Raw genomic sequence first — 17,546 nt, 5'->3', positions numbered from 1 at the left:
TCCGGCGCTGGGGTCGGGCTGCGCCTGCGTGTTGAGCCCGCACGAACAAGTGCGCTGCGCCGAGGGCACCGGCTGGGGGCGAGCAGATCTCGAGCAGCCGCCGGCTGGCGCCGCAGCCGTTGCTACCGCCGCAGCGCAGTGGGGTTCAGAGGCCCAGAAGGTGGTGACCCAGGATGTCGTCCACCGCGGCTTTTTGCCTTCTCTCTACCCTGGGAGGGTATTTGGTCACGTCGTTCTTGTTGCTTAAATACCCAACGTTGTTGCACCAGAAAAAGAAGCAGCGATTCATCAGTAGGCACATCTCTCACCGCGGAGGTGAGAGGGGTCCCCAGAACCCGATGGCGGAGATTGGGGGTGGCTTCCTCGGAGGGAGATGATGGGGATACCGGAGAGGAAGAATGGGCTCCAGCGGCTGGAGAGCTTCCTCGGATGAGTCGTCCGGAGGGGAGGAAAGGGAAGGGGTCTGGTGTCCGAGTCCTGGTGGGCGTCTCTGGGGAGCAAAGGTGGCAGGGCTTGTGTGAGGAGGGGAAGCACAGGATGGGAGCGAGAAGTGGGGCGCTTCTCTGCCGATGGAAGGATGATCGCGAGGACCCTTCCTGGCAGCCAGGCACAAAGCCGGTGCAGATCCAGGAGACACCCGCAGGGGGAACCAGGCACAGACTGCTTGGAACAAGCTGGTGGCTGAGTCCATAGGGAAGAGCTTGTGCTCAGGCAGCACTGAGGATCCGCGAGTCACCCACCTGGAGCGAGCCGAGCCGTCTGCGATGCCTAGTGACCTGGCCCACCCTCCACGCTTTTGTAATTGAGCTCTGGAGAGAAATGTCTCCAAACCAGGGACGTTTTCCAAGGTCACAGTTAGAGCTTGGACTGAAGTAGGACAGGGAACTTGGAGGGTTCTGGTTCCGAGGAATCCAAACCTAGTACCTGGTTTTTTTGTTTTGTTTTGTTTTTCATTTTGAACAGTGCTATTTACCCCAGCAATGGTTCGTGGGTTTCTAAAAGACTAAAACATGATTTCGCTTATTAGTCAGTACTATTTTTCAAAAATGTTAATTTTCTCTTGCAAAAGTATATTGCTATAAGGATCGAAGGGAGTCCACTCTAATTTCCTACAACAGGCCACGTCTTTGCTTCTTCGTTACTGTTTAATAACGTGACTTCATTACATCTCAATCATAATGTTTAAAATATAAAATTGTTTCGGTCGCTTTAAAATTTTCTTTTGGAGTGAATGTGACACCAGGTTTACATAGCTTGAAATGGAGCCGGGTTTCGTGGCCTACGCCTTTAATCCCAGCACTTTGGAAGCAGAGGCAGGCAGATCTCTTGAGTTTGAGGCTAGCTGGAATGAGTTCCAGGTCAGCTGGAGTGAGTTCCAGGATAGCTAGGGCTACACAGAGAAACCCTGTCTCAAAAAACAAAACCAAAAAAAAGAAAGAAAATTGCTTGTCATGTACAGTTTAATGGTAAATTCTATAGTCTAAAATTTGATGTAGTATAATGTTTTTTGGTTTTAGATTTTTCAAAGATGGGGTCTTGCTATGGAGTGCTGGGCTGGGCTGGCCTGCAAGTTGCTATGTAGACCAGGCTGGTCTGGAACTCTGCCTCTGCCTTCCCAGTGCTGGGTTTATAGTAAAGTCTTGGACCACTATGCTGGGACCATGACTTCTATTATGTCATAGAAATACATTATCATTCTTTTGTATAATTTTATCAGTTCAACACAATTTTCCACTTTTATTTTATTTTATTTTTTCAAGACAGGGTTTTTTTTCTGTATAGTCCTGGCTGTCCTGGAACAACTATCTCTGTAGAGCAGGCTGGCCTTGAACTCAGACTGCCTGCCTCTGCCTCCCAAGTGCTGGGATCAAAGGCGTGTGCCCAGCTGGTGGTGATGGCTGTTTAATATGTCTGTGTATGGGTGTGCGGAGGTCAGAGAACATTAGATAGTGGTCCTTATCTTTCACCTTGTTTGAAGTGGAGCCTCTTGTTTATGTTTGGACTCACCAGTAAACTTGAGTTGGGGGTCGGAGTGTCTCCTGACTGGCCTCCCATCTACCAGTAGGGGCATTGGGATTACACACCAGATGCTGGTTCTGCTGCTTCTGTCTTATGCATGGGTTCTGGGTTCTGCTGCTTCTGTGCTTCTGTCTTATGCATGGGTTCTGGGTTCTGCTGCTTCTGTGCTTCTGTCTTATGCATGGGTTCTGGGTTCTGCTGCTTCTGTGCTTCTGTCTTATGCATGGGTTCTGGGTTCTGCTGCTTCTGTGCTTCTGGCTTATGCATGGGTTCTGGGTTCTGCTGCTTCTGTGCTTCTGGCTTGTGCACAGGTTCTAGGGATCTGAAGCAAATGATTTATCTACTGTGCTATCTGTCCAGTCTAGCCCTTGCCAGTTGTGTGTGTGTGTGTGTGTGTGTGTGTGTGTGTGTGTGTTTTTGTTTGTTTGTTTTTTAAATAGTCTGACTGTAGACTTCAGGCTGGCTTTGAACATTCGGCCTCAGCTTCCGAGTGCTGGCACCCCAGGTATTTGTCACCACCAATCTTCCTTTTGAGGATGATTCTTTTTGTGGCTGAAGCTGTTGTCATAGTTTTTCGTTGGTTTTATAAACAACACACCAGCACATTGTATGTCTTATATATGAGATGTTAATGATAATATAATGGTGGCCACACAAAAACTACCAGAAAAGTAAACATAGATTCATATACAAAACACCTGAAATATTATAGAAGGAGATGGACCAATATTGCTTTCTTTCATAGCATTTAAATCTAGATCACTGGCAGGGTGGTAGACAGAGGCACCTGCTGCCAGGCCTGGCAATCCAAGTTCAATCTGAGGGACCCAACGTGGTGGGAGAGGAGAGCTGACTCACACAATTTGTCTGACTTCATGCATATGTGTGCACATGTGTAAAATAATTAAATGTTTAAAAAAATCTTATGTAGGGGATGGAGAGATGGCTCAGTGGTTAAGAGCACTGGCTGCTCTTCCAGAGGACCCAGGTTCAATTTCCAGCACCCACATGGCAGCTCACTTGTCTGTAACTCCAGTTCCAGGGGATCTGACACCTTCACACCAATGCACATAAAAAAAGATAAAGTTTTTTAGGAAAAAACTTATGTAAAAATGCAAAGTGCAATGTTTCCTTTTCTTATCCTATCAAAGATTAACTGATTGAAAGTAATTAGGAAGCACTACATAAAGGCGGGAAATTAATATAAACGGAAAACAGAAGAGGCTGGGAGATCACCCAGTTGGTAAGAAGACCCAAGTTTGATTCTTAGAACCTGGGTAAAAGAAGCTGGGGCTGCAGAGATGGCTTAGTGGTTAAGAGCACTGACTGCTCTTCCAGAGGACCCAGGTTCAATTCCCAGCACCCACATGGCAGCTCACAACTGTCTGTAACTCCAGTTCCAGGGGACCCAACACCCATGGCAAAACACCAATGCACATAAAATAAAAAATAAATTAATTAAAGAAAAAAAAAGAGACTGGGTACAGTGAGTGGAATGTACATGTATTCCCAGTGCTGGGGAGGTGGAGACAGACAGGTCCTTTGGTCTCTGGCCAGCTAGCATAATCTATGTGGTGAGTGTTGTGGGATATTCTGATTGTACTGATACACCCAAGACTGTCAATAAAGTTTACTTTGAATCAGAGGGTGCAGCTAGCTACTAGCTGACCAAAGTAGCCATAGAGGTTTTGGAGGACTGAGGACATATAGAGAGATACAGGAAGTGGTAGGGAGGGGCTTAGAAAGGTTCTTGGCCCTTTTGGATTGAGGAAGGAGAGAGAGGGGAGGTTACTGGTTAATTCTCCACTGTTTCTCTGATCAATCAGGTTCTTACCCTGATATCTAACTCCTGAGTTTTTATTGATAAAGATAACTAGATAAATGCTTCATCTGGTGCCCCATATTGGGTACCATATATAGTTGGCTTGCTCATCAGGACCACCAGCCTCTTATTAGTGCGGCACATCTGCCTTGCTCTGTTGAGAAATCTGTGTGCCTAGATTTCTCCTCCTCTTCCTCTCTCTCCCCAGAAATCCTGCCTATCCACTCTTGCCTAGCCATTATCCATTCAGCTCTTTATGACACCAATCACAGCAATACATCTTCACACAGTGTACAAATATCTCACAACAGGTGAGCTCTAGGCCAATGAGATATTCTGTCTCAAAAAAAAAGTGTTAGCAATTGAAAAATGACACTCAAAGTTTTCCTCTGGATATAAACACCCACCCATACACACACAATAAAAGTATACAGTGAAACAATAAATAAAATTAATGATAGGGTAGTCCTAGCAACTGGGAGGCTAAGGTAGGAAGGTTGTAAGTTTTAAGCCAACCTGGTCTATATAGTGAGATGGCTAAAACACACACTTGAGGCAGGACTATCAGGAGTTCAAGGTCATCCCTGGATGCATAGTGAGTTGGAAGCCACCTTGGGCTACATAAGACTCCATCTGAATAAACCAATAATAGGGCTGGTGAGATGGCTCAGTAGATAAAGATGTCAGCTGCCAAGACTAACAACCTGAATTTGACCCATAGGACTCACATGGTAGATGTGTTGGTTGGTTTTTGTCACCTCGACACAAGCCTGGACATACCTGAGAAGAGGGAATCTTAACTGAGAAAACGCCTCCCTCAGATTGCCTGCAGGCAAGTCTGTAGGGTGTTTTCTTGACTGATGATTGATATGGGAGGGCCCAGTCAATTGTGGGTGGTGCCACCCCTGGGCAAGTGGTCCTAGATGGTGTAAGAAAGCAGGCTAAGCCAGCTATGAGGAACAAGTCGGTAAGCAGTGCTCCACCATGGCTTCTGCTTCGGTTCCTGCCTCCAGGTTCCTGCCTCATTTGAGTTCCTGTCCTGTCCTCCCTCAGCGATGGACTGTGACCTGGAAGTGAAAGCTGACAGCTGACACAAACCCCTCCCTTTTCATGTTGATTTTGGCAATGGCCTTTGTCACAGACACTCGTCTTCTGACCTGCACATGCACACTGTGGCATGTGTACTCCCACCCCACTCACGTGAAGTAATGTGTAATGAAAATTGGGAGGAGCTAAGGAAATGGTAACTAGCCTAACTAACATGCATGAAGCCCCAAGTTTCCATCCCCAGACCCACGTAAGCCAGGAATGGTGGTACATGCTGTAATCCCAGCACTAAAACGTGGAAACAGAAGGATCAGAACTTCAAAGTCATCCTCAGCTGCATAGTGAGTTCGGAGCTAGCCTGGAATTCACCAGACCCTGTCTCAAAAACACAGAATTATTTAATTGTAGCTCTGAAAACTGTAGTTACTTATTAGAGAAACAAAAAATTAATTAGGCTGTTTCTATGAGTCACGTGATTATTATTTGAGAGAAAGTGAAATTCGAGCAAGTTCATGAGGGAGGACTACCACTAAATGATTCCTTGGAGAGGAACACTAGGTTTCTTAATTAGTCCCTTAGTTACTCTGCAAGCTTCACCATATGAGTCCGAGTAATCTGCAAGTATAGTCCTCCTGGAATTTACTTCGTAATTTTACAGCAAACAGAAGGATGTGGAAATCATTTACCTGTAAAACTGAAAATAAGAGGTTATCTGAATAGCAACATGGCACCATAAAAGTCTGTAGCAAAGTTCATGTTAAAAAGACAGGCTCAGAAATACTAATTTATGTGGCTCAAGTGCTAATGTTTTGTTTTGGATGGTGGTATTTTGTTATTTTGTTTTGGGATCGCACTGTGTAGTAGTCTGGGCTAGCCTCAGACTCACAATTATCCCTTGGCTTTATAAAGCTAAGTTTACAGTCACCACCACACCCTGCATTGCCATCAAAATTCTTAGGGAGCCGGGCAATGGTGGCTCCTGCCTTTAATCCTAGCACTCGGGAGGCAGAGGCAGGTAGATCTCAGAAAAAAAGGCGGGGGGTGGTCAGTATCACCTACAATTATGTAAGGCATGGTAACTCATGCATGCTAAGGCAGGTGGATTACTAAGAATTCGGGGGCCAGCCTAGGCTGCTTAGTGAGTTTCAGACTACCTGGGCTAAAACCCTATCTCTCGTTTTATTTTATTTTATTTTTTTCTGGAACGCTCTTTATAGACCCAGCTGGCCTCGAACTCACAGAGATCCTCCTGCCTCTGCCCCCCCCCCCCAGTGCTGGGATTTAAGGTGAGTGTCACCACATCCAGCTAAAATCCTATCTCAAAATAAATAAACAAAACAAAAAAAAACCCTCCCCCAAACCTGAAAGTTGGGGCTGAAGAGATGGCTCCAGGAGTAAAAGTGCTCGCCGGGCAAGTTGTAAGAATGTGAATCTGAACCCATGTAAAAGCCAGATGTATACCACATCTGTAATCCCAGCGCTCCTTGGAGGAGACGGCAGTCAGAGATAGGTTCTAAAGGGCCAGCTAGCCTGCCATAAGCAGTGGCCAAGCAACAGACACCGTCAAACACAGTAGAAGGCAGACCTGAAGTTGTCATCTGACCTCCACACACATGCTGTGCCGTACGCCCTCATCCCCTTATTCACACACAAACATGCGCATACAGGCATGCGGGCTTGCAAACATAACCCCTGAGAATTACCAAGTATGCTATAATCCCAGCACTTGGGAGGTGGAGGCAGGAGGATCAGGAGTTCAAGTGTTTCCTCTATTACATAGTGAGCTGGAGGCCAGCCTAAACTACATGAGAACCAGTCTGAAAAGAAAGGAAAAGGAAAGGAAAAAAAAGAAGAAAAAAGTTGGGCAGTGGTGGCGCACGCCTTTAATCCCAGCACTCGGGAGGCAGAGCTAGGCGGATTTCTGTGAGTTCGAGGCCAGCCTGGTCTACAGAGTGAGATGCAGGACAGGCTCCAAAGCTACACAGAGAAACACTGTCTCGAAGAAAACAAACAAACAAACAAAACAACAACAAAACAAACAAAAAACGAACCCTGAACATTGAAAGGACAGTGTGATAGAAATGCAGTTCTTGGCTTTCTGGGCCTTGTAGCTGTTAACATGTTAAACCTGGCATTTGCTTAGCCGGGCCGTGGTGGTGCACGCCTTTATTCCCAGTACTTGGGAGGCAGAGGCAGGCGGATCTTTGTGAGTTCGAGGCCAGCTCTGGTCAACAGAGCTAGTCCAGAACAAGCTCCAAAGCTACAGAGAAATGCTGTCTCAAAAAACAAACAAAAAACAAAACAACAACAACAACAAAAAAAACAACTAGCATTTGCTGACTTTGGTGTCCCGAACTTTCTGTACCTCTCACTGTTCTTCAGCCTGTTCAATATAAATTCAGCTTGGCGTTTCTGGTTGATCTCTTCAGTGATTTCGATGATTCATTGCATCAGTAGCATCAGTACAGTAGCATCTGTAACTCTCCTAGTTTCACAGGCTCCTTTCTGTGCTTTTCAAATGAACTGTCTACTGTGTGCTCTTAGGAGCTGCCCTCTGGAAGGCCACCTGACCGTGAGAGGATTGTGCTTTTTACGGTTTTTATGACCTTTGGGTTTCCGGAATCTGAACACCTTGTGGTGGTTGTGGATGAATATCATACGGTGCCTGGGGTAGATGAGCTCTGAGTAGAAATATTGACCCTCCGTGGTCTCCATAGTTTCTTATACTAGGAAGCTAATAGGCATTATTAGTAGCCAGCAATTGAAAACCATTTTATCCTAAAATGGATCCTGGAATAAACTGCTTTAAAAATTAGACATCAGGGGAGCTGGAGAGATGGCTCAGAGGTTAAGAGAACTAACTGCTCTTCCAGAGGTCCTGAGTTCAATTCCCAGCAACCACATGGTGGCTCACAACCACCTATAATGAGATCTGACGCCCTCTTCTGGCCTGCAGGCGCACGTGCAGACAGAACACTGTAGACATAATAAATAAATAAATCTTTCAAAAAAATTAGACATCAAAAATCTTAAGAGGGTAACTTTTAAAGTTGTTGTAAGTATAGCCATAATTCAAGTGGACATAAAAGAAGCTCAGATGAAAGAATTGTGGGCTGAGAGCACAACTGAATTAAACAACAGGTCTTTGAAAGAGAGGGTTTTTTTTTGTTTTTTTAAAGACTGTCTGATGTAGCCCAGGCTGGCCTCCACCTCCTGGTCTTTCTGCCTTTGCCTTCCAAGTGCTGCGATTATAGACATGGGCCACCATGCCTGGTTTATAGTACCACAAAGTACTGGAGAGTGAATCTAGGACTTTGTAGACATTAGGCACCCTACTAACTGAGCTATAATCTCCAGCCGTTAAAAGGAGCTCTGGAGGAATACCAGTGACCTCCATGGACAGTGAAGGAATCATTATCTGAAATCCCTTAAATACATACTTGTTGACCTAAATCAGTGATGGTGCATGCCTTTAATCCTACCACTTGGGAGGCAGAGGCAGGCAGATCTCTGAGTTCAAGGCCAGCCTGGTCTATAGAGTGAGTCCCAGGATAGCCAAGGCTACACAGAGAAACCCTATCTGGGGGGGGGGGGATGGAAAATGAAAAATAGAAGGATTCCATCCAATTCACCCATGACACATGCACACACATATACACACTAAAAAAAAAAAAAGGCTCATTGTAATTTTTAGAGAAATAAAATGTTCAAAATGACAAGTAAATGAATCTTTTTTTTTTTTTTTTTTTTTTTGGTTTTTCGAGACAGGGTTTCTCTGTGCAGCTTTGCGCCTTTTCCTGGAACTCACTTGGTAGACCAGGCTGGCCTCGAACTCACAGAGATCCACCTGGCTCTGCCTCCCGAGTGCTGGGATTAAAGGCGTGCGCCACCACCGCCCGGCAAGTAAATGAAATGTAAACTCCATGTTTCTACAGGTGCTGGAGAAAACCTGGAGAACACAATGGCTGCCTTCCAACAGTAAGTACATAAGAAGGGCGCCTCTTCTACCTGTCATTGAAGTGATGGGGAGATGCCATTGAGGTGAAGGGAGATGGTGTTTACAAGCCACTCACTTATGATAGCCGTCTCTATAGAATGTCCTTTTTATAGTTTGAGGGTCTGGCTTCTGTGTAATTGTAAAAGTAGTCCAAGTTTTGAGTAGTCCAAAATGCCTCCATTTCCAGAGCTGGAAGCAGACATCTGTGACAAGGGACAGACTGTGAGTAATGCTAATTGGTTGGGTGCAGAAAGAGCAAATGAGCCAACTGTTACAGTGGCTGCCGTTATGAATAGGATTGTGTGTCCTTGTGCCAGGTAGTTTCTGTTCAGCAGGAACCTGTAAGCAGGCTTTTCCTTGGGACCCTCTTGTGTGCCGATGTTATTTTTTTTAATAAGATGAATTAAATTGTTTCTATTGTAATGGATTCACAGTTTGTCCAGGCTTTGTCATAGTGGCAGAAACTGCAGGAGACACTGATTGGGGCCCTTGTTCTTTGTCTTGGAGCCCGATGATTACCATCAGCCTGTTTTCCCTTCTCTGAATAAAGAGACAGGATATGAATCAAGGTCAATGAAAGGAAGACATTACCTACTCATACTTAGCGAGAAAAGAATTCTAATACAATTTTAGGCCATTTTTTAAGATGGGGTGGGTGTCTCTCTCTGTTCACCAGGGTGGTCCCATACTCCTAGGCAATATGGAAACATTTTGTTTGTAATTAGAACCAATCTGGGGGATTGGTCTGTCCGTTGTGCTAGAGATTGAAGCCAGGGCGTCCTGTTGTGCTAACGTGTTCTGTGGCCGAGGTACTCCCACAGCCCAGCAGAATTTGGTCTAAGTTTCTGCTTTTCACCATTCAGTGACATCTTAAAGATTGTTTTTCCCGGCTTGAGCAATGAATGGCTCAGCAGTTAAGATAACTCATGAACTTTAGACCGACGGCTGTGGAACCTGCATGGGACCGGACTAGACCCTCTGCACACGGGAGACAGTTGTGTAGCTTGGTCTGTTTGAGGGGCCCCTGGCAGTGGGATCAGGATCTATCCCTGGTGCATGAGCTGGCTTTCTGGAGCCCATTACCTGTGGTTGGACACCTTGCTCAGCCTTGATGCAGTGGGAGGGGCTTGGTCCTGCCTCAACTGAATGTACCAGGCTTTGCTGACTCCCCATGGGAGGCCTTACCCTTTTGGAGGAGGGGGTAGGAGAGGTGGGAGAAGAGACTAGGGGGGAGCAGGAGGAGGGATGAGAGGGGGATCTGTGGTTGATATGTAAAATAAATAATTTTTTTTTTTTTTTTAAGAAACAAAAAAAAGCTGGGTGGCAACAGCGCACGCCTTTAATCCCAGCACCCAGGAGGTAGATCTCTGTGAGATCAAGGCCAACCTGGTCTACAAAATGGTCCCAGGACAGTTAAGGCTACACAAAAAACATGCCTGAAAAAACAAAAAACAAAAATTAGTAAAGAAGACAGCACCTTTCGTAGTGAGCATAGAACCAAAGACTAAAGAATTGTACTGCATGCACATGCAGAGTTAGCCAAGTCTTTGGGTATATAAAATCTGGTGTTTTGTTTTTTGAGATGGGTTCTCATAGACTAGGCTGCCCCTAAAGGACATGTGTCCAAGAATAACTCCAAACTGACTCTCCTACCTCCACCTCCTGAGTGCTAAGATTCCAGGCATGGACCACCACACCCTGCAAAACCTGCTTCTTAAGAGCTAATCAAACTAGGTTATTAAACTGGGCCACATAGGTAAATATGAAGAGGACAATGTAATCCTTATTATACTTATATAATTTGGCATATAGTCAAAATAATTAAGTTTGTCCTGGCGCTCGTGTGTGTGTGTGTGTGTGTGTGTGTGTGTGTGTGTGTGTGTGTGTAGATTGGCAGGAGTCAGTTTTCTCCTTTCTCCACGTGGCTCCTTAACTCATGGAGCCATCTTGTCAGTCTCTGCTTCTCTGTTTCTTTTTTTTTTTTCTTTTTTTTCCGAGACAGGGTTTCTCTGTGTAGCTCTGCCTATCCTGGAACTCTCTCTGTAAACCAGGCTGGCCTCGAACTCACAGACATCCACCTGGCTCTGTCTCCCCAGTACTGGGATTAAAGGCATGCGCCACCACCGCCTGGCTCAAATCAATTTCTTAACAGGATCTTTTGGGAAGTTTTTATTTTATATGTTTTTTGTTTATGTTTTTAGTTATGGGTTTGAGAGGTGCCTCAAGAGTTAACAGTTAACAGCTTTTGCAGAAGACCTTCCCGGCTGCCCGCCTCCAGCTCCAGCTCCAGCTCCAGCTCCAGCTCCAGCATCCTCTTCTGGCCTCACAGCGGTGCTGGGAACCAACCCTGGGCCATCTGTACCAGCAGCACATGTTCTTTCCTGCTGAGCCATCTCCTCGGGCCTAGGAAGTCTTGTGCATCGCTCCAGTGGAGTTGTTGTTTTGTTTCGGTTTTTTTTTTCTCACATCTTTCTTTTATTTATTTATTTATTTATTTTTGTGGCAAGGTCACATATAACCAAGACTCATATAACCCTCAACTTGCCATGTAGCTGAAACTGGACTTGAACTCCTAATCATCCTGTTTTTCACCCCCAAGTGCTAGAGTTACAGATGTGCACCATCATGCCTAACGCCCCCCCCCCTCTCTGAGACAGGGTCTCTGTATGTAGTACTGGCTCTTTTGTAGCTCACTTACATAGACTAGGCTGGTCTTAAACTCATAGAGATCCTCCTGCCTCTGCCTCCTGAATGGACTGGTGGGATTAAAGGTGTGTGGGATTAGCATGTCTGGCTAATGCATCTGATTTCCATCATATGCACAGATGATAAATATGAGATTCACCTGAAAAAATTAAGTTGATGATACAGTTTTGCCTTATTGCACGTGCACTGAAAACAAGTTCAGGCTCAGTCTCCCCTGTATCCTGATGTATCAGGGATACATTTGAATAGAGACCGCCCACGTTTGATGGTCATTAAGGGGAAGAGAAACTTATTCGCACGGGTTATACACGTAGCCCAATGCAAGTAGGGGATGAAGAATGCTATACTAGATGTGTTATTCAGAGGTTGTGTGTGTGTGTGTGTGTGTGTGTGTGTGTGTGTGTGTGTGTGATTTTCAGGCAAAGGAGCTAGGCTTCCAAATGAATTAGAAGAGTGAGGGGGATGTGCTGTACTTCACCTAAGCCAAGTTCAGTGTGTTGACTAAACTGTTCCCCATGCAAGCTGCCTCAACAGGTACCTAAGCTGACCTTGAACTCACTATATAGCCTAGGTTGGACTCAACTGGAGGCATTCTCCTGCCTCAGCTTCCCAAGATTTCAGGTGTGAGTTATTATATTATCCTTTCCCTAGTGAGTTTTGCTGTTGAACGTCTGTTCATACACTTATTAGCCATTTGTAAATCCTAATTAGTGAAATACCCTATTGTGTACAGTCTCCTCTATGATTCCCCAGTTTGATGTGGCTCTGAAACTTTCTCTTACACATTTAAGTTTAGTGATTCATTTTCATCTCTAGGATTTCTATTTATTTTCACTGTTATCATTTCTATGTCTCTGACATACTTCTTTGGTTCATGCATTATTTTCCAAATCCATCCATTCATTTTTTTCCCTCCTATCTCTTCCTTTTCATTTTTTTGTTTTTGTTTTTGTTGTTTTGTTTTTAGACAGAACATCATATATCCCAAGCTGTCCTTGAACTTCACCCTATGTAGCTGAGGAAACTCCTTGAGTCCTGGGATTACCCAGGCATGCACCAGCTCACCTGGTTATTCTACTCCTTCCTGTCATTTTCTCGATCCCCCTTTCATTGGAATCCATTGTTGGAGTTTGATTTTTACTTTTCACTCTGCTGTCTTCCTCCCTCCTCCCAAGTGCTGGGATCGCAGGAATATACCACCAGACCGCCTAACAACATGTTGAATCAAGATGATAAAAGCAGCCACCTTTGTCTTATTTCTTGATAATTTCATTTTATAGGTATGGAAATACAGACCATAAGAGGCAAATCTACTTGCTCTAAGTTATGCTAATGTGTCAGGAATTGCACACCCAAATTTCTTAATTTCTGGTCAAATATTTTTTCCCACTGTATTGAAATGTCAGAATTAACCGTAGCTGCTTTAGAAGAGACAACATGATTCACTTACTGTAAGCCACAACATTGTAATAGCTTGTCCTAAGATTACAACATCACGTTGATGAATGATGATAAATGTGGTTGTGGGGTATCCTGGATTTTAAAACCAAAGTTTTCATCTCTGACACCTGTAAGTGTTTACCAGTTTTCCAAGGCCATTTTCTCTATGTCTTCAGTGCAGTTACCATTGGAACTGATATGTTAGAACTGGATTGCCATATCACAAAAGATGAACAAGTCGTGGTGTCACATGACGCAAATCTGAAGAGGTCAACTGGGATCAATGTAAATGTCTCTGATCTCAAATATTGTGTAAGTAAAAATAAACTAATATCATTATATTTAGGGGAAATATTTTTAAGGCAGAAAAGAGCCAGATGTCACTACAATAAATACTTTTGGAAATGATGATGATTAAGCTGGTGTAATGGCTCACAGCTATAATCCTGGCACTTGGGAAGCATGATTTTCCAAAGCCTGAGCCTAGTCTGGGCTCCTGTCTCAAAACAAACAAACAAATAGGCGCTGGAGAGATAGCTCTATGGTTGAGAGCACTGTGTACTCTTCCAGAGGACCCTGCTTCCATTCCCAGTACCCACGTGGTACCTCACAACTGTCTGTAACTCCATTCTGGGTGATCCAACACACTTTTCGGGCCTCTGTAGGTATGAGACATGTAAGTGGTGCACAAACATACATGCAGGCAAAATACTTATACACATAAAATAGAAAACAAGTAAATAAAACCCAAACCAACAAAATCCTTAAAGAATGACAGTGATTAAAATAAATGAAAAAGGAAAAAAAAAGGTTAAAATATCTTGGCATCCAGCAAGGAATTTGTATAGTTCAAACGCATCTGTGGGGACCTGCTTCGTTTTTTTTTTCCCTTTAGAAAGAGTCTCATGTAGCCCAGGCTGGCCATGAACTCCCTGTGGAACTGAGGATAATCTTGAACTTCTGATAATTCTGCTTTTACTTCCCAAATGCTAGGACTGTAGGTACACACTACTGTCTTAGTTAAGGTTTCTATTTCTGTAAAGAGATCCATGAACACAGCAACTCTTATAAAGAATTCATTAGCCGGGCGGTGGTGGCGCACGCCTTTAATCCCAGCACTCGGGAGGCAGAGCCAGGCGGATCTCTGTGAGTTCGAGGCCAGCCTGGGCTACCAAGTGAGTCCCAGGAAAGGCGCAAAGCTACACAGAGAAACCCTGTCTCGAAAAAAACCAAAAAAAAAAAAAAAAAAAAAAAAAAAAAAAGAATTCATTTAATTGTGGTGGCACACTTACAGTTTTACAGTTCAGTCCTTTATCATCATGACAGGGAACATGACAACATGCAGGCAGACACAGTGCTGGAGTGGTAGCTATGAGTTCTACATCTTGCAGGCAGCAGGAAGTCAACTGAGACATTGGGTGGTATTCTGAGCATGGGAAACCTCAGTGCCCACCCCCATAGTGACACACTTCCTCTAACAGGCCACACCCACTCCAACAAAGCCACACCTCCTAATAGTGCCACTCTTTATGAGATTATGGGAGCCAGTTACATTCAAACTACCACAACCACTGTGCCAGTTTACAGGGGTGCTGAAGATAGATCCCAGGGGCTCAGACGCACTACTCAAGCACTCTGCCAACTGTGCCATATTTATCCCCAGCCCCAAAATTCCTTCTGTAAATATTTTGATAAAATTATACATCATCAAATGTGAAATTACATTACAATTCAAGTTGTTTATTTAACTCACATTTAATATAGGAGTTAGTTTTAGCCTTCCAGTGTAGGAAAGCATCATTTAAAAGTCTGTTCAAAGGCCATTGAGATGGCTGAGCAGATAAAGGTGATTGCCAGGAAAGGCAGACACCCCGAGTTTGATCACCAGAGCCCAGATCAAGAAGCCAGGTGAAAGGAAAGGAAAAATAAAGTGCTATGTGTCTATGGTCCCAGCACTCCTACCATGAGATGGGAGGTGGAGAAAGGAAAATCATCAGGAAGCCCAGGGGCCAGCTAGCCCAGAGTGCACAGGGCAACAGAAGCACCGAGAGAGACCTGTTTCAAAACAAGTGGAAAGAGAAACCCAATTACCAGAAGTTCTCTTCTGACCTCCATGTCCACTGTGGCACACATGGCGCCCACGCTTAGACACACACACACACACACACACACACACACACACACACATACACACACAGAGTCTTTTTAAAATGTGGTCATATGAAAGAAATTTAAAGAAAGGGGGGGGAAGAATCTGGGCTAGCAAGATAGCTCAGTGGATAAAGGCATTTTGAGGCGAGCCTGCCAATCCCGAGTTTTATCCCTGGGATCTGTTTAGTGGGAGGCGAGAACTGACTCCTGCTTTGTGTCCTCTAAGCTGTCTGAACGCACTGTGGTACATGCAGACTCACACAGGCGTGCTAACTAGAAGTGACTTTAAACAATTGAAGTCATATAATGTATCAATGTTCACAACAGTAAACACTGCTAAACGGAAGCAAAAACCAGCGTCTGCTCTTGTCCCCTGAAGAAAAGTGACATTAACATGCTATAGTCGGTTGGTGTGCTCGATTGCTTTTCTGCAGTTTCGTGCTCACTATTAATTATGTATATCGTGTTTCAAATACTGCAATGTAATGGGTGTGATGGTGAATGCCTGTAAGTACAGCACTCAAAAGTTGTGTCTCTACCTGGCCTGGTGACACACACCTTTAATCCCAGCACTCAGGAGGTAGAGGCAGGCAGATCTCTGAGTTTGAGGTCAGCTTGGTCTACAGAGCAAGTTCTATGACAGCCAGGGCTACACCGAGAGACCCTGTCTCAAAACAACAACAACAAAACAAAATAACAATAGTTCAAATTTAAGGCCCAGAGAGATGACTCAGCAGTTAGGAGTGTATACTGCTCTTTTGGCGGGTCTGAGTTCAGTTTCCAGCCCCTCCGTCAGCCAGTTCTGGGGCTCTAACACCTCTTGCCTTCAAGGTCATCTGCACTTATACACACACACACACACACACACACACACACACACACACACACCTACATATAATTAAAAATAATACAAACAAATCTTTTTAAAAAGTGAGGAGGCGCCGGGCGGTGGTGGCGCACGCCTTTAATCCCAGCACTCGGGAGGCAGAGCCAGGTGGATCTCTGTGAGTTCGAGGCCAGCCTGGGCTACCAAGTGAGTTCCAGGGAAGGCGCAAAGCTACACAGAGAAACCCTGTCTCGAAAAACCAAAAAAAAAAAAAAAAAAAAAAAAAAAGTGAGGAGGCAAAAACTTAAAAACTTATATAAATTTAAGTAATACAGATTTCTTGTAGGTGGTGTATAAGTAATTATATCATGACTTTGCCTTTGGAAAGCTAAAGGATGCTGTGTTTAAATGTATGCTACGTCTTAATCTTTTTTAAAGAAACAAAATCTTTATGTCATAGTGTGAGACGCTAAGGTCTTTTTGATTTGAGACCTAACCATTTTTTAATCATGTCTTTTTAAGGAGCTCCCACCTTACCTTTGCAAACTGGATGTCCCATTTCAGAGAGGTAATACTTCTTTTTTTTTATGGTTTAAAACACTGACATTAAAGTATATTCATTTATACTGAGAGATTCTGAGACTATTTGGCCTAAAGATTTAACTATATCACTTAGCTTAAACTCACTTGACAATTAATTGAAGCCTGAATACCATAATAATTATATGAATTTAGATTCTTGGAGATACTTTATACTTTTCAGGGGGTAGGGTAGGAAGCAGGGTGTGTGTTTTAAGATAGTTTCAGTCTATATGTCAGCTGGCCTTGAATTTGTGTGTCCCAGACTAGCCTCAGACTCACAGCCATCCTCCTGCCTCAGCCTTCAGAGTGGTGGGAGTTGTAGAATCAAGCCACCATACTTGATTACTTTGTACTACTACTACTACTACTACTATTTCTTCTCCTCCTCCTCCTCCTCCTCCCATTGTACTTCTAAAGCATCAAGTTTTACAGCATTACCATTACTTATAGTAGTTGTCCATTATAAATATAATGAAGGATAAATAAATAAATGGGAAGGGCCTCTTGTAGATCCTGTCTGATTCTGAAACTTTTGGTTCTGTCATTTAGCTGATACATTTGTTAAGTAGCATTTGTTTATTTCGGTTTGTGTGTATGTCTGTGTGTTCACTCGTATACTTGTGCCATGGTGAGCTTGTGGACTTGAGAGGACAATCGAAGAAGTTATTTGGTTCTCTCCTTACATCTTGTGGGTTCTGGGGTTCAAACTCAGGTCATCAGGTTTAGTGACAATTGCCATCACCCACAGAGTCACCCACGGAGACACTCAGCAGCTCACAGAGACAGTCTTGCTGTCTAGCCCAGGCTGACCTCAAACTGAAGACCTTCCTTTCCTCTGTGCTCCACCAGGAATATTAATCCCTTGTCAATTATATAATTTGAAGATACTTTCTGTGATTTATAGGCTGTCAGTCACCCTGTTATTTTGTTGTTGTTGTGATATATTTTTTAATTTT

At 44.1% G+C, this 17,546-nt stretch overlaps 1 protein-coding gene across 3 annotated transcripts in view; it reads left to right on the top strand.

Moving 5' to 3' along the window:
- Positions 1-39: 39 nt before the first annotated feature.
- The window catches only part of Gdpd1 (glycerophosphodiester phosphodiesterase domain containing 1), a 38,023-nt gene continuing 20,516 nt past the window's right edge, over positions 40-17,546 (top strand). For 2 of the 3 annotated variants that reach the window (XR_009380687.1, XM_059271438.1), the window contains exons 1-4: positions 41-315; positions 8,824-8,866; positions 13,208-13,343; positions 16,531-16,576. Coding sequence is in view for 1 of the 3 variants with exons in the window: in XM_059271438.1 (XP_059127421.1) it covers positions 174-315; positions 8,824-8,866; positions 13,208-13,343; positions 16,531-16,576 (367 nt within the window). In the remaining 2 variants the exon portion in view is untranslated. Of the gene's footprint in view, positions 316-8,823; positions 8,867-13,207; positions 13,344-16,530; positions 16,577-17,546 lie in introns of all 3 variants that reach the window. The other variant, XR_009380688.1, reaches the window with a different exon arrangement.

Source organism: Peromyscus eremicus, chromosome 8a (genome assembly GCF_949786415.1).
Source record: "Peromyscus eremicus chromosome 8a, PerEre_H2_v1, whole genome shotgun sequence".
Lineage (NCBI taxonomy): Eukaryota > Metazoa > Chordata > Mammalia > Rodentia > Cricetidae > Peromyscus > Peromyscus eremicus.
This window is presented reverse-complemented; position numbering and strand designations above follow the sequence as displayed.